The sequence below is a fragment of the Maniola jurtina genome, chromosome 15 (genome assembly GCF_905333055.1).
Source record: "Maniola jurtina chromosome 15, ilManJurt1.1, whole genome shotgun sequence".
NCBI classification, from domain to species: domain Eukaryota; kingdom Metazoa; phylum Arthropoda; class Insecta; order Lepidoptera; family Nymphalidae; genus Maniola; species Maniola jurtina.
Genome location: NC_060043.1, coordinates 1,896,829 through 1,919,456, shown reverse-complemented (window position 1 = coordinate 1,919,456; position 22,628 = coordinate 1,896,829). Strand labels below are relative to the sequence as shown.

Genomic DNA, 22,628 nt, shown 5'->3' with positions numbered 1-22,628 from the left:
CGGAGCCGCGCAAAAAAAGGGAAGTGTATAGACAGCCACAAATAGTCGTTTGATTTAAAAAAAAATCGGCCATAAGTGTAGTTATTCCATTAAAAATTGTATCTTAATAGTTTGCATCGAGGAACATATTGAAATGTTCCTTAATGCAAACTATTAGGGTTCAATTTTTAAACAAAAGATAATCCAAAAAAATAACTATTGGCTAAAATGCACAGTCGCGACAAAAATATCGTAAATTCAGCCAATTAAAACAATTGCGATTGTCACTATGTAATAATCACAATAATTTCCGTAGTTTGCCATACAAATAGACAGATTATCGCCAACTCTAGTGACGGGTTTTGTTCAGTGTCTCGAAGCTCAGCTGTAGCCTCAATTTAATTTACAGTTCCCAGCAATACGTCTAGTTAATTTCCGGTTTTCTGTTTTAATTTCAGCTCAAAATTAACGCTTGACGAAACAAAATTGGTAATTAAATATAACAATTCTTTCAAAAGTTCACTTTTTATTTGGTTTACTGGGACACATGAGCATACAATTTGAATAAATTCTTTGAAGCTAAATCGTAAATTAATAGCTATAAGTATCGCTGGGTTGTACCATTCTACTAATGTATTTATTCAAATTTTCTAATGTTGTTTTGAAAATAAATACTTCTAATAAGAATGCTTGTTTCTTCTAATTTTTCAAATACTTGCATTTTGTGCCTGCTTCGTTCTTTTGACTTCTTTATAGACGACAGTTAAAAATTTATTCTATTTTATTTGATTTAAGAAGTATTTAGTTTCCTCACATTTTCGATACATAGTACATAGTAGTAGGAAAGTATAGTCCTAAAACTGAATAAGATGTAATATTTTTAGCAACTTTTTAGATTCCTTAAACTAACGGTGTCGGATTCACAGTATATTCACGGTTGTTTATTTTTACAATGAATAATATGACAATATGAAAAACTATGGTTTGGTTTTTTCACTCATTTAGACCAGAGACTAATTAAGCGAAAATTCGGAAGTCCGTTCCAACTTCCAACCACTAAGTATGTAAGCGACAAATTCTGAACGGTAATCCTGTTACGATTATTTGACGTTGGTACTTGGTACAAAAGTGGCAGTTGTATTAAGTTGCCTAAACTCCGCGTCAACTGATCACGGGATATTTTCAGCGAGATTCTGCCTTTCTTTTTTCGCTAAATTTGCCCCTGGTCTAATTCTTAGGCGCAAGGTACACCGACAGAGTTGAGGCGTCTTTCTTGATAACTACTAAAATTAAGCTTTATTTACTTTAGCATAACGGCGACGACGCGTCCTTGGTGTTTTGTTTTCATACCAACTTCAACGGTTTGTTAAAAGTAAATAAAGCTGAGTTTAGTATAGTTATCAAAAAGACGTGACTCAACTCCGTCTATTTACCATGATCCTTTGGTTTTATAAAAATGACGCCGATTTCCAAAGTTGCCATATTAATCAATAAATAAATCAACACTTAGAGGTGATGGTAACACCAGACTCAATTCTCGCAGAGGTTTAACTACGCGGCCGTCAGCGCTGGCCTATTGCAGCAACACTTGTCTCAGTTGCGGCACAGCCCGGACCTAGCCTAGACTTAGCCAACACTTAGCCTAGGTCTCGGCTTAGCGCCAAGTCACGGCCTAACACGACTAGGAGTAAGTCGTTGGAAGTTGTTAAGAAATGGGGGCCTATTCTGTTGTGTGCGTGTGTACTAACCGGGTTTTCCTAACCAAGGGGATTTAAAATTATTTAATCGGTGTAAAATTCCATTTAAGATTATTCTTATACAATTTTGTTGACTTGTAAACGCTACCTCTTTATAGTTTAGGTGATTTAGCCTTGTCTTTCTTGGAATCAAATGATAGTTTAGTTAATCATTTATTTTCTTGTGTATTATGTAGCTAAACAAATGTCCAATAATCATCCATATTTGGTTTAATAAGTTCTTAGACATTATTATTTGAGTTTTACAACAGATTAATGTCTGATTATTTTCTTCTTGACTGAATTATGTAACATAACAACACAGCATTATTAGGTACCTTACCAATCACAGATTCTTTCGTTATTTTTTGCATAAATCAACTATAAAAAAGTAAAAAAATAATGGTTCTAGAATACTCCCCTGTGGCACACAGTATCAAAATCTAAAATTAGATTTTGTGATACACCGATTAAATAATAATTTGATTGAATTAATTTGGAACATGTTGCAAAGTGACTAATATTGGAATAGAAAAACATGGTAAATGCGCATGGAGAGATGTGATCAAGAAATCAATGGTGTTTACAACCAAAGGCTTATTTAAAAACCTCACGCCAACGACGCATGTTATCACCATGGTCCTGAAGTCTTTTAGCACTCGAACAAATACATAATAATAAAATTAACACTTATCTGTAATACATACTCGTTGTAGAGAACTTTCAACACCAAAGAAAAGACGATAAGTAGTGGTGTCCCTTTCCGTTTGCAAGTAGGTATGTAAAAAAGACGGCACTTCTTTAGACTGAGATCTATAGAGCGCACTTTGACGTTGCTGAGACTTAAGTCGGATATAAATGGGTCACATCTATGTATGAGGTATAAGTCTATCTCGTTTTAATTTTGTCGTAAGTGTGAGCAAAGTCAAGTAACACGGTCAAGGTATGCTGTAGGTATAGGTCTCGCCCAAGCCTGAGTAAAGTACTCTCTATAGATATCGGCTTTAGTCCTGCTATAAGTTATTTCAATAGTTGAAGGCGCAACACATCTGCAGAGTGGAGTGGAGTCAAGGCGCAGCATATTTTGCTAGGGGACACTCAAGGCTTTCAGTTTCCTCCATGTATTGTTTTCATTCTACTAATTTCAACTGTACGTCAAAAGTAAATCAAGTTATCAAAAGGGTTCCACCTCGGTTCCACTCCACTCTGCTGGTCTATGATGTGCCTAATATTCTATTGAATCAGGAGCAATGTCAGAGTGTATTTTAGGAACCAATTTATTGTAAGATGTTATTAAAGAAACCAGTTTCTAAGAACATGATAAAATATCACAAACTTTCACTTATTAATTCTGCGTAGCTTTAGCTGTATATTGTTTTTGTTTTGATGTTTTATATTATTTATATAATATAGTATCTAATTATTTTGTTGTTTCTCCTGCGAACGCTGCAAAATGCATGGAATTAACAGGGCATGTCTTTTTATAAAGCGTATCTCACGTACTTTTCCTAGAGTCATATGCTATTTGACTGTTTTCTGGCTATATATTTTTCATACATAAGACAGTATCTATATATAACGCTTAATTGTCGTAGTTGAAGAACTTTAAGTAATTATAGTTTAGTTATTTTTCTTCTTCTTTCTTAAGTCTTGAGAGTCTTGAGCATGAGAAAGTAGATGATTTAGTTTTTCTGTGGAGGGAACACTACGTATAGACCTACCGTGTAGACTGTAGATGAAACAGTTCTTGATGTAGCAATTATTGAGTAGTATGCCATGAATGCAAATAAAGAAAGAATAAAGAATAGCTAAGGTATCCCGCTTCACTGAGACGGCTCATAAGGTAGGACGCGCAACCTGCACCCTACACCACTACCTGTCTCAATCAAGCCGTATCTATACTTTAAGAGGGGTCTCTCCGTCACTCGGTTCATACAAACGTAGTTCCAATTTCATTTGAATATTAAGCAACCAAAATCCATGAAATTTTGCAGACATATTCTAAAAACTAATATCTATGTCTGTGGTTTTCCAGATTTCTGTTAAAATATTCGGTTTCAAAGTTACGCGGTCTTAAAATTTACATACAAATCTTTAAGCCCCTTTAATTTTAAAAGTACTTATTTTTAGAAAAATCTAAAACACCACAGACACAGATATTAGTTTCTAGAATATGTCTGCAAAATTTCATGGACTTTGGTTGCTTAATATTCAAATGAAATTGGAACTACGATTGTATGAAGCGAGTGACGGAGAGAGCCCTGTTAAAGTTGCCTTCAAACTACGGAAATATAATTACAAATAATTATATTTCCGTAGTTTGAAGGCAACTTTAGAAGCATCTCTGTTAAACGGTAGGCCTATAGCTATAGTGTTTGTTTGTAGTGCGCTTTCGTACCTAACTGAATTGTATTTACATCTAATAATAATGACAATCTGAGCTTTAAATAAACTGAATTGACAGAATTATATCAATATCACCCTTTTTGCAATGTTCTCTAAGGAAATGGACGGCATGATTTTAGGCTTGTATGATTTCAGTTTACTTAAAGTGTCTGTGTGTACAAAGAATTTTCGTCCGTAAATAAAATAATTTGAAAGACGACCGTCAAAAATTTTATGCACCTATCGAAACTTCTAGAACAAAAAACCGCTACATTCCGATAATAATAAATCATTGAAGATAATTATTCTATTGTATACAATCCCTAAACTAAACTAAATTAAATCTACTACGCGGTCGCGCTAAGTTTGCACCTCATTGGAATGCGGCGCGTCTCCCACTTCCCCGCTCACCTCCCCGCGGTCGTCTTGTCGCGTCAGTATGGTTCGCATACCGTACCTAAGCGTCAGTGTGACGTAATCGACGTGAGGTGCAAACTTAGCTTGACCGAGTAGTAGTCCTTTCTATTTTCGCATATGAAAACAGTGCAATTGTACCAGTTAGTTCAGTTTAGAGATTGTGTGCAAAAGTCAGCCAGAATATCCCATTGAAACTATTTTCCTCGCGGAACAACACTTTGTACGAAGTGGTACGAGCTAAACGACATGCCAAAGTATTGACGGTCGTCTACACTGCAAAAAAAACTACACTAATTTTCAAATATGTAAAATTAATTCTCGTCAAATTTTCCAGGAGGCTGTAATCAACGAATTAAAAACGAAGTCGCAGGCTGTCGGCGAAAAGAAACTCCTTCACCAGGACGAAGTGTACAACGGAGCATTGGAAGACATCCTACACGGGCTCCGGAGCGAGCCCTACCGCCGCGCGGACGCCGTGCGCCGCTCGCACCGACGCAGGATCAACTCGCACAGGCTGTCCAAAGGGCTCGAGGAACTGGACGTATGATACGAACTAGAATCCGGCGACCAGCTGGATTTCTCCGTACAGAACGCAGTGATGTCCATCAACGCGAAATGCGGGTTCTTCACCACGAAAAAGAGAAGGAAAGACTTGGAAATGGTACACAAGAAACCCATCTCCGTGTACAACATTGAAGACAACATCGACTTGCCCAATGGGGATTTCTGCGCGAACAGCGCCAGGAAACCGAAATCGTCCACGTACAAAGTCGCGCCGACGGATTTCGAAGTGGAAGAGCGGTGTGAACTGATCAAATCGACTTATGAAGTCATATCGAAGTATACAAGGGCTATGTTCGATAAGCAGAATGAAACCGTCGTTTGAGTGCCTGTTTTTGTAAACGCCTAACATTGTTTCGTTGGTATTATTTGCTGCCGATTACAGTATTGACATTTTACCGATATTAAAAATTGAGTAACAAATTACCTACGCGCCTTGCCTAATTGCGAAAAACCACGCGCCATTTTAACTTTATGGGTCAAATATCACGTCAAAAGTACAGTTCAACTTTAAAATAAGGGTAAAAATTATACTTTTGACATATTTGACACATAAAGTAAAAATGGCGCGTAAGAAGTCATGTTTTACGCATGATACTCCGTTTTGGTTCGCCAGCTCCTCAATCGTTTTGTATGAATGTGTACAATTTACCAAAGATTTAAATCGTTAGATATAGTTTGACACCCAATTTAGAGTGTGCTAAAAAGCTAAACCCAGTAAGTGATTCCTACTAAAGAGCATTTATAAATAAAATAACTGTGTCTAAACATATTGTTCGCTATTAACAAGACATGTCAGCTGAGAGATTAGTGTTGTCTCTGTCTCTCCTGCCAAGGTCGCTAACACTTTCGGTTGGTGAGCTCACTCAACTTTTTTAATTCAATAAGAGGGCTAATCTATCGATTCAAATCTTTGCAATTTACAATTTTTGAGGGTCACTTAAGCGCAGTTGAATGACAGACGGTGGAAGTTATGCTACGGTCGCCGTAAACTTTAACTATCAATACCTTTGGACCAACATTTTGAAAATATGAAAATTGACTTATGCAACTGCTTTTTATTGGCCGTTAAAACTTAACGGTAACCGTAAAGTAACTTTAACCGGGCATGCAACTGGAATAAAATACGAAAAAACAGGTCGCATACCACTGTAGCCGACAAAGATTGCTAAAAGGACTTTGTAAGGTAAAAAAACTATAACTACAGTTCGTTTGTGTTTTAAAAGTACTGCTGTGATGTAGTTTTTATTGGATAGAGCTCGTCAGACTTACCTATAATATTATATCAGTATAAGTACGATATACTACGCTACGTCTGTGAGTAGCTTAATTTGCCGTTTTGAGCGTTTGTATTTTGATATAAGTGTAATATTGATAAAAGACATTGAACCATTTGATACGCCCACTATTCATTCCACGAAACACGACGTACAACGATATTTTGCTAAAGTAAATATACACATGTATTTTCTTTTTACAAGGAAAAGGCTTAGCTTGTATGGATTTTTACGATTCACTTACATGCCGTTCACTATAACTTTCCATGCCGTCATGTTGGCACTATTGCACTTTAAGGATAAAGAAGCAATGGCGCCAACATGACGGCAAGGAGCAAGTTATAGTGAATGGTCTGTTCGCGTCGATTGAGAGCAGATCTAGGGTAAGGGAAGTTCACCATAATAATAACGAATTTAAAAATGCTAAAGATGTACTTTGTTAACCAATTTAGCTACGAAATTAGTTATAGCTAGTTAGTACAAGTTGACTATTCGACGAAATTGGTAGATTTCGAATTATGTGATATAATGTCACAATAAAATAGACCTAATTTTTTTTTTTTTTTAAATAGAAATCGGTAAAAATACGTCTTTAAAACAAAGCTACATTTAGAACGGCATTCTGAACCAGTGGTAAATTATTGTGACGATTCAAAGCACTTGTAAAAGTCTGACCTTATAGTCTTTCGATATTCGAAATCTATCACCGTTGTCGAGATGTGCAAACTAATAGTAAGGTTACCTATTTAATCAGAAATGAAGTGTTTCATTCTAAACATTATTGTTTTCAAATTCAAAATATTTTTATTCGAAAAAAAATATTATGCCTTTTCCGGAACGAGGAAAAGAGAAGGCTGTCACATCCTTCCCTTAGACCTGCTCTTGCGCGTTGCACAATACTGCCGTCTCGATCTCGCAAACTATTTACGAAAGGGATGACACGACACAAGGCATTTGTTTTAAGTAGAAAAAACCCTTAGTACCGCTAGATTGTATAAAATGGCCTTTATATGCGCACAATTTTTATCCAATTTGTATCCATTGTAATTTTTACACGTTTATAATCGTATTACCATAGGCTATGTCAACTTTGATGATTGTAAGGGATTCAATTTTCTTTTAAACAAAATTTAGATCTAATATTTATTTTGTACCGATAATTCGAACTTTGTTTTATTTAAAATACAGATTTTATTTGTAATTTCAGTTTCTTTTTTAACTCTGGTAGCATCATACTTATTCACGATTTGACAGCACTTGTAAAAATAAGCAAAACTTTTCTTCAGTTGCTGAGTTTTGCTCTGCTTTGAATCGATTTAATTTTTATTTTTTTCGGCTAACAATAATTTTAGTTCAAGAAATTAAATTTATGTAAGGCTGGCCTTATACGATCAAGTTTGTGACGGACTTGAATAGACACGGCACGGATCCAGCCCTCATAAAAAGGTTGTGGTCACAGCCACCCAAAAATCCACCAAGTGCAAGTCGGAGTATGAACTCGCTCATGATTGATTTAGTGCATTCATACAAAGGAGATGAATACAAAATAGGTAGGTATGACGCTTGGACCAAGATTTTGTACAGCATATAGTTCCATACACCACCGAACACGATACACAGTGAAGGTGTGACGTCACAAGTCTATTAGAGTTATGGGCATAACCATCGTGCCAACAACGGTGAATCCACGCTTGTTCAAGTCCGCTGCAAACTTGACGATAAACTTGATCGTGTATGACCAGCGTAACAAACTTAGGTATCGCGCTTATGTTTTTGTAGAGTATTTTGTAAAATAGAACATGACAAATTCCATAGCTTAAGCATTTTATAATGATCTGCAGTTTTTATACGAGTAGTTGAGTTTTAACGATTGTAATTATTAAGTGATAAAATAATAATTTAAATAGATTATAATTTGGATGATTGCATTCAACAGATCTGGGTTGGTTATTTGTTATATCCAGTTGCTTTTGATCATTTGTAAATATTTTAAGTGCCCACTGTCATTTTAAAACTTCTGCAATATTGATTGTAAATATAGAATTTTATTTCCTTTTTTTTCGTTTCGTAATATTATAAAACTCAAGAAGCTTGAGGTTTTAAAGTTATATTCAGAATTGTATCGAATATTAAAATGTCAGTTTGATATTTCTCAGTTAGATTTTTATATGATCATTCGAATAAATATAATTTATGGTTACATAAAATAATATATTATTTTAATCTTAATTAAGCGTTTTTGTTTTTTTTTTTTTTTGCATGGAAAATGTTTCACAAATCATTCATTCCCTTCAGTTCCAGTGGGAAATTTTTAAAGGTTATAATATTTATTACCCCAATCATAAGCTTTATTAGGGTTGAATCATTATTTTCGTCAGTCAGAGAGAGATGCCCTGCAGGGTAATTAATTCGTCAGAGTCTAACACTGAATGATAGCCACCAAGTGGTTGGTTCTATACTGAGCGATATGAAAATATTTTTCGTACCTGCAATGGATTAAATAAATAAATGTCAAATGAGCTCTGTGGCTAATTCAGTGTCTGGCTAGCGAATCAGTACACTTGGCAATGAATTGATTAAAGTTATAAAGCTGACCAATAGTCTAAACACAAGTGGATATCTGACTACCTGATTATTCATCTCATTCATCATTGGTCAGAGGGATAATTGTCAAATATAGTTACAAATACAAAATATTAGGTTCACAAACACACTTTTATTCAAATTAATTTACATATCCTGATCGATACAAATTACAAATTGTACAATCCATGAACCAGGATGATTTTAATATTTTACAAACTACAGGGTTGTTTTGGAACAATAAAAAAGTGCTCTCCAATTGTGGAAAAATAAAAATTATGGAGTATTGAATTCTTAATAAAAATTATAATAATATTATTGAACTTTGTTTAAAATGTAACCCCCTTAACTTTATTAGGATTAAATTCTTTAAAAGAATTTTTAATTAATTACCATTTTTTAACCATTTTTAAAATGTACATGTGGAAAAAATCAAGTATGGACTTACCTACTTTCAAAAAAAGCACTGTATTTTTCATTTATTTATTAGACCTAAAATAAAAACATATTTTCCAACAACACATTCAAATTGGGACATAAATGTTCTGTTCCGTCTAATTTTTTTTACATGTATGTTTTAAAAATCATTACTAATTATTCAATTCAAGTAGAGTTTCATTATAATATAATTACTGTAGTAATGTTTTCCACTGTATAGTTTTTTGTATGTGATGTGTACATGGGAGTTTTGTTCATTGCATGTATGCTAGCTTAGAAACAGTATTCGGTGATGCAATAAACATACATTTACGATTTTCACAAGTGTTTTATTTCTAAACAAAATATCAGTGTGTCAGTAATGTTATCAGGAGTATTTTGTGGCCCTGACTGTCATGAAATGTTTGACTACTTTATATGAACAATGATTCTACAATCTGGCCACAAGATAATATACATTAGTCGATTTATAACATTTTTGATGATTTATAAAAAAAAATTAAAACTAACAAAAACACTTTGATAACTACATACATTTCAAATATATCTGAACCAAAATAATCTCTTAGGCGCAACGCTCACGGACGGAGTGAAGTGGCATTAGTGACATTATGGTGGAATTTATTATTCAAGACAATAAGCGCACGCGGAGCCATGTTACCGTGCACTAAATACCCCTCAGCAATTCTACTCGCTGTGCTGCAACTACTCGCTGAGTCGTCTCAACTCCATTTAGTGTGCTCGGCCTGCATCGACCCTTGCAAGTCTCTCAACTTGTCTTTTCATTCATCCTTTTCAATATACTTTTTCATACTTGACCCTTTTTCACAATACTATGAACTTCAGAAAACCCCATGCAATAGTGAAGAGTTACACATCAAAGCCATCTTTCATTATCAACATAATCCTTTAAGCTAATATTAGATGGTTCATTCAAAAAATCTTCACTTGAGTGATTGTTTCATTTCTTTTGGCACTTTTGATTCATTTTGTGTTGAGACATTTCAATTCGAAAGGCGCTAATTGAAAGACAGAAATGAACCATCTGATATCACCATCACTATCGACTATTATTTTGATCCTTTTCCCAATACTAACAAATTCAGCCATCTCTTGTATACCTGCATATCAGCATCACACATCAAATTCCAAGTTTACTATCAGCTATCAATTTGATCCTTTTCACAATGGTATCAACTTCGGCCATCGCTCCGATACCTGTGTCTCCACACATCAAAGTCTTGCTCGTGGGAGGCACCTCTTCGTATCCCCACCACTTCAGTGTTGTCACCTGTGTGGAAGTGATAGGATGCTCCCACATTCTAGTGTTCATTGCTGGACAGAATAATAGTGGCTTGGACATGTCCCATGCTCTGACTGTACTTGTAAGTAAATTATCACATAAGCCCTGAAACAAAAACAGTCATTTTTAGGCCTAAGTTTTAGGATAAGTAAAGTAGGTAAACCATGATAGCCTATCGGTTAAAATGTCCACCTCCTATCAGTCTTGAGCATCATATTTAAAATTGTAGAGCAGCACTATAATTTTCCATCCTCTTTTAACAATATTTTAAAAAAAGGATATAGATAGGTACTCTTAATTTAGTTTAGAGGATGACATCCGAATCGACACCACTATATTGATAAATATGATAATTGAAACTTGAATCACCTGTGATATTTTAGCAAGCGTGTTAGCATCAAGAGGTGCAATAATCATCATATGAGCCCACTTTCCCAGTTCGATATGAACCACTTCATCCCCCCTTCCCTTCCATTTATCCCACTCTGTAGCATCATCTAATACAGAGCAGGATTCTGGCAGGTCAGCCTGTTTGAAGAAATGCTTGGCAGGTTCTGTACAAACAATTTTTATCTGAAAAAAGAAACCTTCATTAGCTGTGGTGTACTAGTACATAAATAGAAAATTGTAATTTTTTCTTGGTTTTCCAATAACAATTAAATCCAAAAACGAAGCTGTGATCTCTTGATGATTAAAATTAATTTTTATAGGAGACTTGGTGACAATAAAAATAAACATTCATCATCATGATCAGCCCTTTGCTGGCTCACTACTGAGTACAGGTCTCCTCTCATCATGGGAAGGATTTGGACATAATGTACCATGCTAGCAGACTTCACACACCTTTAAGAACATTATGGAGAACTCTCAGGCATGTCGGTTTCCTCACGATGTTTTCCACATAAAGCAAACATGAGACTAACCTCAAAATGATATCCTTGGGCAGTCAAATTCAAATCCATTAAACTTTGGACGAGTAAAGGCAACTTTATGGTAGCGACGCTACCAGTTACCCCGATAATTAAATTAAATGCAGTCATTTTAAAATAGAATTTGGTACAAGTTTTGATTTTTGTTGACGTTTGTCTTTTTCCCTGTTAGTTAGTTTTAATTTTTATCCCTTTCAGGAAAGGCAAAGGTCGTAGACCATGCAGCCTGGTAAGTCGTAGATGAATTTTATTATTCTTATATGAAGTATATGTAGGCAAAGCCTGTTCAGTCGTTTCTTTTAATAAAATATTTTTTCTTTAAAGATTCATCTGAATGTCTTTTATGTGTAATGACTTTTTCCAGTGTATAATTTTCTTTTTTACTCTTCAATCTTTTATCTCCCTAGAGTATAAATGTTCCTTGCTTTTATCTTTGCTTTTTGTTCATACGTTATTAGTCTGTGGTTGGGTCCTTTTTTTCTTACTATACCCTGGCTATGGATTCTAGCTTTTTGACTGTTGTCTTATTATACAAATCTTAAATATCAAAATTAGACTAAGTCAATTTTCAAGTGATTGCAGCGTTTCAAGATTAACTTGTCAGTAATGTTTAAAATGAATAGAAAATAAAAATTGATGTTTAAATCAAATCATACAAAGTCGTTTCGTTCTCTTGTCGTGACACTGAGAAGTGAGATTTATCGTGAGAGGGCCAACACTTGTTAGGCTGCGGCCGCACTAAATTACGATTTCGTTAAAACACATGGCTCTAAAATAAATATACGTATCGTGGAGATTGCCGCACGCATCACTTAGATTGAAGCTGCAACGCACCGTTGTGGATTTGAATATTGGGTGCCACACGGGTACTGAGTTGCAAAAAGTTTCACGTTGCAACGCACTACCCCTCCCCGCCTCGTCTTTCTGGTCCCAAGTCCGTTGCGCTTGCTTGCGGTGAGGCACTGTCCAATATCGTAACGCAACCTGTGGCTTAATACAGTGATTTCTATGTAAAGCGGCACCGTTAACGCAACGTCTCGTGTGGCTTCACTCTTAAGCAACGTGCATTTATTAATTGTTTATATCGTTGGTTATATTCACACTAGGTATGACTACACTAACTATGTTACACAGCAATCTCTACTAGGTAAGAGCATCACGTCTTATCCTAACCACCTTATGCGGCCATTCATTACACCATAGATTAGTATATTTATAAAACGAATGTAATCGCGATTCGCTGGTTTATCGCCCCTGCAGTGCAGACACACGTTTCATCGCGTCGCATACACGTCGCACCTAGTGTGGCCTTAGCCTTATGCTTTTGAGGAAGTACGCTTTCTGTCAAACTTGAACAATGGAGAAGGCTAAAAAAATGACAGTTTATTAAATTCCGCGGAGGCAAGTAGCCGCGTGTTTCTATTTTGTATTTTTTAAACTTTGCGAGTGTTTTATCAACTTTTAAAAAATAAAATTCTTTTGTTGTATTACCTAAATCGTCGTTTAATCAGTGAAGGGGTGCTACGGGTTACTTTTGGGAGTTTAAGTGTTAATTTTTGTTTTAATGTGTGAAGAAGTGGGTTCTTTCGTGATGGATGGGAACTCGAAGTATTACGAGGGTTGTGGACAGGAAGGTCCCATCCGTTGTATATTTCTGTGCGAGTTCCACCCCACTGCTGGGCCGAGAATAACCTGCCAGGTCCCCGAGAACTATATATCTAAAGATATTTTTGATACAGTCAGTCATTATATCATTCCTAAAGTGCAGTTGCAGAGGTGCACTTTGACTGTGTAAGTACCATTTTTTTTTACAATGATGAACTTGTCGCATATGAGTTATATACCTACTAGGAAACATTCCACATTTCCCTCCAACAAAAAAATATAAATTTCTATATTGCCATGGGAATAGAGCCTAGGAGCTCCTATTTATAAGATAACAACTGCACAAGGGAAGTTGTCAAACTTGGAAGAGAAATGGCACTTCAAGTCCTCATACCCTGTCAAGGGCTTATCATGAAATTATTGAAATTATTTTATTTTAAACTAACTTCCAAAAACATGGAGGTATTTAAGGTGTAGGTATACGTATGTTTTTTATGAATAAAATATCTATTATACTTCACTCTAAACTAAACTATCAAATCTGAACTTATACTTTTTTATAAAGTAAGTAAGTCTAAGTAGGTACTTAGTTATTCAGTCAAAAACTATGTTAAAATGTCATGAGAAGAAATAATCAAGAAATATTAAATGGCATTTTTACTCTAAAAATACTGAATACTAAGTGGGTATTAAGTACCCACTTAATTATTATTTAAGTTAGTTAATGACTTGTAGTTAATTTTTAATTATCTTTATTTAAACTAATTTGTTCTGCTATTATAATAAAAGTTCTTTAGTAATTTTTTAGTATTTCCTTACTCTTTATACTCATTTATGGCTCATGGTTTTCATCATCACCATCATTATTTCAACCTATCGCGCGCCAGCCCATTACTGAGCACAGGCTTAGGCCATAGTCCATCATTGCTGACTAAGTGCTGATAGTCAGACTTTACTCACCTTTGAGAACATTAGAACAACTCTCAGGCAGGTATTATCTCACGATTTTTTTTTACCATTAAAGCAATTAATGATACCTAATGAAGTAATTGCTTGAAATGCTCATAAATTTTAAAAGTCAGCGATGTGTAACCGGGATCAGACCCAGAATTGATAGGAGGCAAAAATCCTAATCACTAGACTATTCATATCACCGCTTTATATTATGTGATGATGATGATGGAATCCTTTATTCCTTTGTGGAACTTAGTTCTGCAGCAGTTGTTTTCCATGTCTCCCTATCTTTGGCTGCTGTCTTAACATGGTTCCACAAGAGTCCCACTCTTTTAAGGTCTGCTTCAATGGACCTCTCCAGGTGTTGATTGGTCAACCTGGTCGACCAGCGTTAATATTATGTACATAAGTAAAATAATATTAAGGACTTAAGTATAAATATATTAAAAATGAAAATCACAGGAGCAATAGTTCATCAAAATCAGGTAACACCATTAAGTAAATTAAAATAAGTTAGGTAAAATTGATAAAAGTCTGCCTTTAATATAGCACCTAATTTAAGTAATAAATTATTGATTAATTTATTTCATAATTAATTTTGTTGCAGCACACTGCTAGGATCCAAGGTTCTGGGGTTTCCTGTTCGGATAGACAACAAGAAGTATGCTCGCAACGCGTACTACTTTAACCTGTGCTTTGTGTGCGATGCCTGGGCACGGACTGTGCACTTGGAGCCACTGGTTAAAAAGCTTACAGAATATTTAGTAAGTAATGAACTACCTACATATTTTATAAGTTATGCTGATGGCAGTGAAAAGCTACCAGACAGACATACTTTCGGATTTGCAACATTCGTATGAAAAAAATAAAATGGATTTGTCTTCGATCGAATTGGCCTCCTATATCTGCGATAATCCATTGAGGTAATCCTTTTTCCAGTTATCAATGGAGCTAGAGACGGAGTGGTTGTCAAAGCAATCACTGTCTGGTGATGCCAAGGACCTCAGCGGGCTGATGCGCCAGGTCATGCAGGACATCAACAGTAGACGAATGTGCACGCTTACAGGTAATTTATCATTAGGCTAAAATCTATAGAGCATACCTTGACTTTACCCAGACTTTTTTTACTAAAGCACACACTTGACCATGATCACACCTGATGGGAAGTGATGATTTAATCTGAGGGTGCTTGCATGAAGAAGCTGGTTTCCGGTACCGGCAGGTCGGTGCAGTCCGGTACCGCTCGATGCCGGTAAAATAGAATTATGTTGTCTCATACATCAGAGCTCATAAGATAAATGGGACTATTTTACCCGTACCGACTTGTGGGTATCGGAAATTTTCTTTATACAAGCACCCTTAGATGGGCGAGTTTGCCTAGAAGATGCCTAGAATTCACTCGTTTTAAAGATACTCATATTATAATAGGTATAAAACACTGAACTGATGTCAAGGTATAAGGAATTATGACACAGATCGTTTTGTGCATGTAGAAGAAATGTCGACGACATAATATGGGTGGAAACTTGACCAGTGTCTTGCGGTACAGTGGTAAAAAGGTGTAGAAGAGACAAGATAAAAAAGCTCTTGAAGACAGCGTCCAAAATATATCCTGTAAAACAGCGACAAGCCAGCATCCTCAGAGTTAAAACGAGACAGGTATATGTGAAGGATAAACATCTGTCTTGTTAGGCTCTTAGGCGCATTTTATTAACCCCCGACCCAAAAAAAGGGGTGTTATAAGTTTGACGTGTGTATCTGTGTATCTGTCTGTGGCATCGTAGCTCCTAAACTAATGAACCGATTTTAATTTAGTTATTTTCGTTTGAAAGGTGGCTTGTTCTTAGCTATAATCTTCGAAAGTGTTCGATAAATCGAGAGTGTTCTTAGCTATAATCCAAGAAAATCGGTTCAGCCGTTTGAAAGTTATCAGCTCTTTTCTAGTTACTGTAACCTTCACTTGTCGGGGGTGTTATAAATTTTTAATTTACATTTGTAACAATCTTCCTTCAGTGCCTCTTGTTACAATTTCTGCGAATTTCTTCACATAACTACTGAAAAAGAATATTCTGGCAATAACAGAAGCCCTAACGAAAGTGGTTTATTGGAAAATGTATTGAATGAATCGCTTTGATATTATTCCCAGTAGATTTTCTTCAATCAACATTCTTTGTACAATTCTCTCCGCTCAAATGAAATGAAAGTAAATAAATAACTAATGTATCGTTGTTTACCGCGCTTTATTAATAGGGCTGTCTCACTCGACTTTTTCTAATATATTTTTAACTCAAATAGCATTAATGATACATACCAATCGCTTAAGTTCTTAGTAACTCCATGTTAGCCAAGTAAATAAATGAAATAAAAATATTTTTTTGTTCAATTAAACTTTTACTAGTACTTTTGAATCGTCAAATGCATATCTACAGTGCATTATATTTAACTGCATAAAACATACATACCTCCGAAAAGTTAGAGGGATGGAACCTTCGACTGTAAGTAGGAGGCTGACATCTAATAGGCAATCACTGTTTTATAAACATTAGGATGGATCTTGTGGTATTATATTATATCTATTGATAATTTTATTTATTCATCGTACAATCATCACCAAGTTATTCTGTATAACACAAGTTATATTGTGCTTACACTATTCTCAAATAATTACGCGTAAATTATGCACGCCGAACTATTGTTTTCTAAACCAACTTATATTAATAACTATGATTGTAGTAATACCTGCACCATAAGGTTGAATATGCTTTGATTGAAAAATTAGAAGTAAATTGCTCGATTGCACAGTAACAACCTGCGCCGGCGCATATTATCATTTAAATTGTTAATATTCATATGCAGTTATGTACATTAAAAACATACATATTGTAAATTCTTTTCCAGTACGGTATGACATCGAAATTTCTACTAGAAAATCCTATTCAGAATCGATTTTTAGGGTTATATGCCTACTTACGTTGTTTGTTCGTCCATCTGTCTATCTGTCAGCGGGCTGTATCTCGTAAACCGCAATAGGTAGAGAGATGAATTTTTTTTTGAGTTGAAATTGAAGTATTTTCTATTTCTATTGCCGCTATGATGCCGCGTTGGTCTCTGTTGCGGTTGTTAAGAAAGCCTTAGCAAAATAATTTAATATAAGTTTAAATAGAGGCCTTACGGAGCAACTTACTCCAAAAGAAAATTCTCTAAGAAAAAAAATTAAAAAAAAAATTAAGTTAAGTTACGAATAACATAGATGCTTTAAAAAACAACAAGGTCTCATTGCTGACATCCCTATACCAAAATCTGGAAGACCTTAGTAACCGAAACGAGCAATCTTTAAAGTGCGTGCGAAATCGAATTAGAATATTAGGAGTGATGATGTAATTTCCCGTCTGCTTTGGCGGCCGCTAAGCGACACTAATAACCTTATTCTGCTATCGGTAGGGTTACCAGACGTAAAACTCAAAAGTCCTGACAAAAATCCTGATTTAAAATGAAATTATACAGAGTGTTTGCTAAATCATATAACATGGCAAATGAGATTAGTAGTACCTAAAGTTAGTGCCATAGATTCTTTCGATCCTTCGAATTCACAAAGTTTTTGATGAGTTAATTTACGCGATCAGCTGTTTACAGGGTTGTTATATAGGATTTTTAAACAAATTCTGTAGACGGAATCAAAGTGCCTAAAAGCCCGATATGACCGCAAAATTCCGACGTGTGGTAACCCTGCCTATGAAATAAGTGCTAATTCGACCGCTCTTACATAGCCATAACTAAACGAGTTTATACATACCAACTTTGGTGTGTTAATCTTAATGTTAATTCTATTTGGTATTTCTATTTAGTGTTTAACTTGCTAGGTACCTATACCTATACCTATAACTGGTAACCAGTTCATAAATATTGATAAATAATAATAATGTTCTATAAATTGATCGCGAATATTTCCAATAACCTACCTACCATTTTAGATGTTACAGTCTACATATGTTGACTAACCTATTTCAAAGATGGCAAAAAAAAATTATATGATAGGTCGTTATGAGAAATATTTATTACATGTATGGCGCTTATAACAAGTCAAGAGACAATACTCGAGACTAGAGTAACCGATATAGCTGAAGTGACTGAATGGACTGCGAAGCTGAAGTGTCAATTGGCAGGGCATACATTTCGAAAAAACCGAAAGACGATGGTGTTCCAAGGTGCTGCAATGGCGACCTCGTACCGGGTTGGAGGTCCCCACACGACCTCAAACGAGTCGCAGGGAGCCGCTGGATGCAGGCGGAGCAAGACCGTGGCGTGGGAAATCCCTACAAGAGATCTATGTCCAGCTGTGGACGTCTATCGGTTGACGACGCGATGATGATGATCAATATTATGTAGGTAGTAGCTGATGCCCGCGACTTCGTCTGCGTGGATTTACGTTTTTCAAAATCCCGCAGGAACTCTTTGACTTTCCGGGATAAAAAGTAGCCTATATGTCAATCCAGGTTATAATCTATCTCCGTTCCTTTCAGCCAAATCCGTCCAGTACTTTTTGCGTGAAAGAGTAGAATAGAATAGAATAGAATAGATTTTTATTCAAATAAACTTTTACAAGTGCTTTTGAATCGTCAAATAATTTACCACTGGTTCGGAATGCTGTTCCTACCGAGAAGAACCAGCAAGAAACTCGGCGGTTGCTCTTTTCAATTGTTCAATTTACAATAATATTCTAGCAATTGCAGACCCGCGCATTGCTGGAGCGAGTCAAATCCATGCTTTTTTATCATTTACATAATCTTCGATTGTGTAATATGCTTTTGCCAGGAGCATACTTTTAATGGATTTTTTAAACTTTTGTAAAGGCAAGTCTAATATTGACTGTGGAATTTTATTATAAATAACAACAAGAGTAACAAACATACACACAAACTTTCGCCTCTATAATATTAGTGTGATGAGACTGAGAGTAGCGAGACACTGCAAATGTTTGAACAATTTATCATCTCGAACCAGACTGATTAGAGAATATTTTGCAAGACTGCGGTAGGTAATAGGTATACCTAATGGTAGTTTATCTTGTTGCGGAGCTGCAAAAACCAGTGTAATTCTGATAACACCCTGTTATCATAGCCACACTCACAGAGCTGTCAAAAGTGTCTGTTATTATTCGGTCAGACGGACTGATAACAACTATCTGTTTTAGGTATGTAATTTTCTGTATACTGAAGCATGCTATTATATAATGGGCTAATTGTGCGAGACGGTTTAGTTAGGCATATCCTACTACTAAGGTTTGTCCTGCAATCAAGCCGCAACGGAGCAACGGATCGACCTGATTTTTTGCGAGGATATACCTACTTAAAGACATAGGATACCTTATTAATATTGTGTTGTGCATAATTTCGAACACCATGTGTCACCATCGTTTCAGTCGGCCGTTGACCGATAAAATCGATCTCGGACAAAAATCGGACTAGGCACGTAGCTCTTATCATAACTAAGTTAGATTTTTATTTAATTCCCGTTCATTATATGTATTACATGCAATACATAATAGAATAGAATATATTTTTATTCAAGTAAACATTTACTTAAGTGCTTTTAAATCGTCAGAATAATTTACTACTGGTTCGGAATGTGTTCCTACTTCATACCGAGAAGAACCAGCAAGAAACTCGGCGGTTGCTCATCTTATCTCTGATAACATGATATATTATACATGCATTGACTACCTAAGTCTATCCTAAACGTCTGATAGTGAGCGCGATAGCAAATCCAGATAGATAATAATGTTGATTAACTATGCAGAGCATAGCTTACTGAATTAAGTATTAGATAATTGTAATATACTAGCTATGCGTCATCATCATTATCAAGCGATAGACGTCCACTGCTGGACATAAGTCTCTTGTAGGGACTCCCACAAGCCCCAATCTTACGCCGCGCCGCCTGAATTCAGCGGCTCTCTCTGCGACCCGCCTGTCGTTCGTGCAGAAAGGAACGTCCGTCGTGAGGAAACCTGCATGCCTAAGAGTTCCCTACAATGTTCGCAAAAGTGTGTGAAGTTTGCCAATCTGCATTTGGTAGCGTCGTAGGCTATGGCCACATCCTTATCATTCTGAGAAGAAATCTGTACTCAGTAGAGATGGGTTGATGAAGATGATGATACTAGCTAGGTAGATCCCGGCATGCGTTGCAATATCTCTTTTATTTTCTTTGTAATTTTTTAGGAGTCGCGTAAGACTTAGTATGTTATTGTTCGTACCGTTGATGATACTGTGTCAGAAACCTTCTCTCAAGTGCCCACACATAATATTATGATTGAATAAAATTATGCCATATTCGAGCAAAAGAAATGATTATGCTTGAAAATATTATCACGTCCCAGTACAAGACCGTATTGTTCTTAGGTCTAGGTATAAATACCTATTATTATTGGTGAATAAAAAGTCGGCCAAGTGCGAGTCGGTCTTTTACATGCAGGGTTCCGTACCATGGTACAAGAAATAACACTTTGTTGTTATAAATTCCAACTCTCTGCTTGTCACGGTTCACGAGATACAGCCCGCTAGCAGACGGACAGACAGCGGAGGCTTAATAATAGGGTGCCGTTCGCAGCCTTCGGGTACGGAACCCTAAAAATGAAATAAAGACAATGTGTAGCCTTTGTTATTCGGAAAACATCTGTTAGCTTTGAAAGTTAAGACCCTGAAAGCCGGGAAAACAAAGGCTTTATGTAAATTGAAGTAAATAAACAGACAATTTTCGAACAATGTTTTCTCCTTAGTTGTTATGCGAGCAGAATTACATTAGACGAGATTTACAGAGTATTGTTTTTTTTTTTTTGGGAAACGGGTTCAACGCAGATTGGCTTAGGCTAATTAATTGGCTACCTTTCTACTACTAAATATTGCTATGCTTTTCCCTACTACTCGTATTTCAATTTTCCCTCTCTCTCTCTGGTCGTATTCGTCATTGTTGAGATTCGTAAGTTGTAATCTTCACATTAACCAGACAATGTCAAAAATATTTCGTTATGTTACATTAAAAACTGAATAGTAGTGACTAGTGATTAGCGTTTTACCAATTTTATCGTTAGTTAACGGTAAATGTGCGTCGAGCTAAGATGCTACTTTAAAAACCGCATGTATCTAAATAACGTTAATGGATATAAAAGTATCCTTATTTTTAACGCTAACATTACGAAACTTCGGTAACGTTACAAAAATACTGGTAGATCGGTCTCTGCTGCCGACTTGGCTAAGGGCGTCGACTTCTTAGCCTGGTATTAGATCCAAGGCCCCACGAGCCATGCTGCAAGCGATAGTCATAGTTTGAGAAAGACAGATCCTCTGACAATTACAATGCAATAATTGTTGCGTTTGTCAACAGTGGGCACTACAACGACACATCTAACAGTGGTTCGCGTCAACAGCGATCCGGCGCCAGTGAAGGACCACCAAGTTCCCGTGTTCCTGTATAGCCGGCAGTCCTTCGTCGCTGACCAGTGGGACCTAACTACCAACCAAGTAAGCCAAGTACCTATCTCTCTTCGTCGCATTCCTCATTGCCGAGGATCGTGAGACTTGACCTCTTTTGTATCATACACATAATAGTATGTTTTTTGGGATATCAGCCCAATGGGATCCTTCTGCAAAAGACTACTAAGAATACGGGATTTCGACTCTTATTTGGGAGGACGGTTTGTAGTTAGTGTTAGACTTATCGGTATTTTTATAGCGTTATCAAAGTACCGTTATGTTAAATTTAATAAGTAACGATCAAGACACACGGCACGTGTGTCCAGCCAAGTTGTAATAAGAAAAAAATTCTTATGAGAACGGCGACAGACGGGTAAAAATAACAATACCAATACATCTATTAAGTATTAACGATATCTAGACCACATTATTGTTACCGGTAAAAGTAACGATGCTTGTACCGGTAATTATATCTGTCTCTATCTAACGATGCCAGTACAAAGTAGCATCTTAGCTCGATGCGATAAATCTATAATGTTAAATCTATGGTTAAATCATATTGATATACCGCTACTATTAACATTATCTTTTTATATGAAACCTAACGAAATGTTGTGGTAGTTTAAACTTTAAAAATTTAGTAACGGCAACCGTCCCTGTTTCGAAGCACGATGGCAAACATAGACCTCCAAAGTTGAGCCACCCATTCAGTTACCGATTAGCGCAATGACTCCTATGCAATATCGTAAATTAATTATTAGCAAGTAAGTTGGTATTTATAAAATGCTGTCATTTAAAACAATAGCGCAATCAATGGTTCTACGTCTGTTTATTCGTATTTATCGTTTGCACAGCTATTATAAACAGGTACAATTTATTCAGTTGAAACTTGAAACATATGAATAAATAAACACTATCAAAGAAATGTTTTACTTTGGAAATTGGAACATTGTAGTGGATTACCGTGTGGTTTGTCTCTGGCCAAAGGCGGC

General features: G+C 35.9%; 3 protein-coding genes across 5 annotated transcripts in view; 2 read left to right on the top strand and 1 right to left on the bottom strand.

The window, feature by feature from the left end:
* The window catches only part of LOC123872400 (formin-like protein), a 77,589-nt gene extending 67,894 nt beyond the window's left edge, over positions 1-9,695 (top strand). Inside the window, exons 17-18 of one of the 3 annotated variants that reach the window (XR_006797472.1) lie at positions 1,523-1,666; positions 4,852-4,983. Coding sequence is in view for 2 of the 3 variants with exons in the window: in XM_045916649.1 (XP_045772605.1) it covers positions 4,852-5,064 (213 nt within the window). In the remaining variant the exon portion in view is untranslated. Of the gene's footprint in view, positions 1-437; positions 469-1,522; positions 1,667-4,851 lie in introns of all 3 variants that reach the window. The other 2 variants (XM_045916650.1, XM_045916649.1) reach the window with 2 other exon arrangements.
* On the bottom strand, positions 9,052-11,804 carry LOC123872431 (phosphopantothenoylcysteine decarboxylase). Its single transcript, XM_045916714.1, has 3 exons — positions 11,603-11,804; positions 11,049-11,252; positions 9,052-10,784 (listed from the first exon to the last, which is right to left on the bottom strand). The coding sequence occupies exons 1-3, from the start codon at positions 11,717-11,719 to the stop codon at positions 10,518-10,520; spliced, it is 588 nt and encodes a 195-aa protein (XP_045772670.1). The 5' UTR covers positions 11,720-11,804; the 3' UTR covers positions 9,052-10,517.
* Positions 11,805-12,903: 1,099 nt separating this feature from the next.
* The window catches only part of LOC123872423 (GATOR complex protein NPRL2), a 32,905-nt gene continuing 23,180 nt past the window's right edge, over positions 12,904-22,628 (top strand). The window contains exons 1-4 of the mRNA XM_045916700.1: positions 12,904-13,399; positions 14,775-14,931; positions 15,107-15,233; positions 21,548-21,684. Of these exons, the coding sequence (XP_045772656.1) occupies positions 13,173-13,399; positions 14,775-14,931; positions 15,107-15,233; positions 21,548-21,684 (648 nt within the window). The 5' untranslated portion in view covers positions 12,904-13,172. The remainder of the gene's footprint in view (positions 13,400-14,774; positions 14,932-15,106; positions 15,234-21,547; positions 21,685-22,628) is intronic.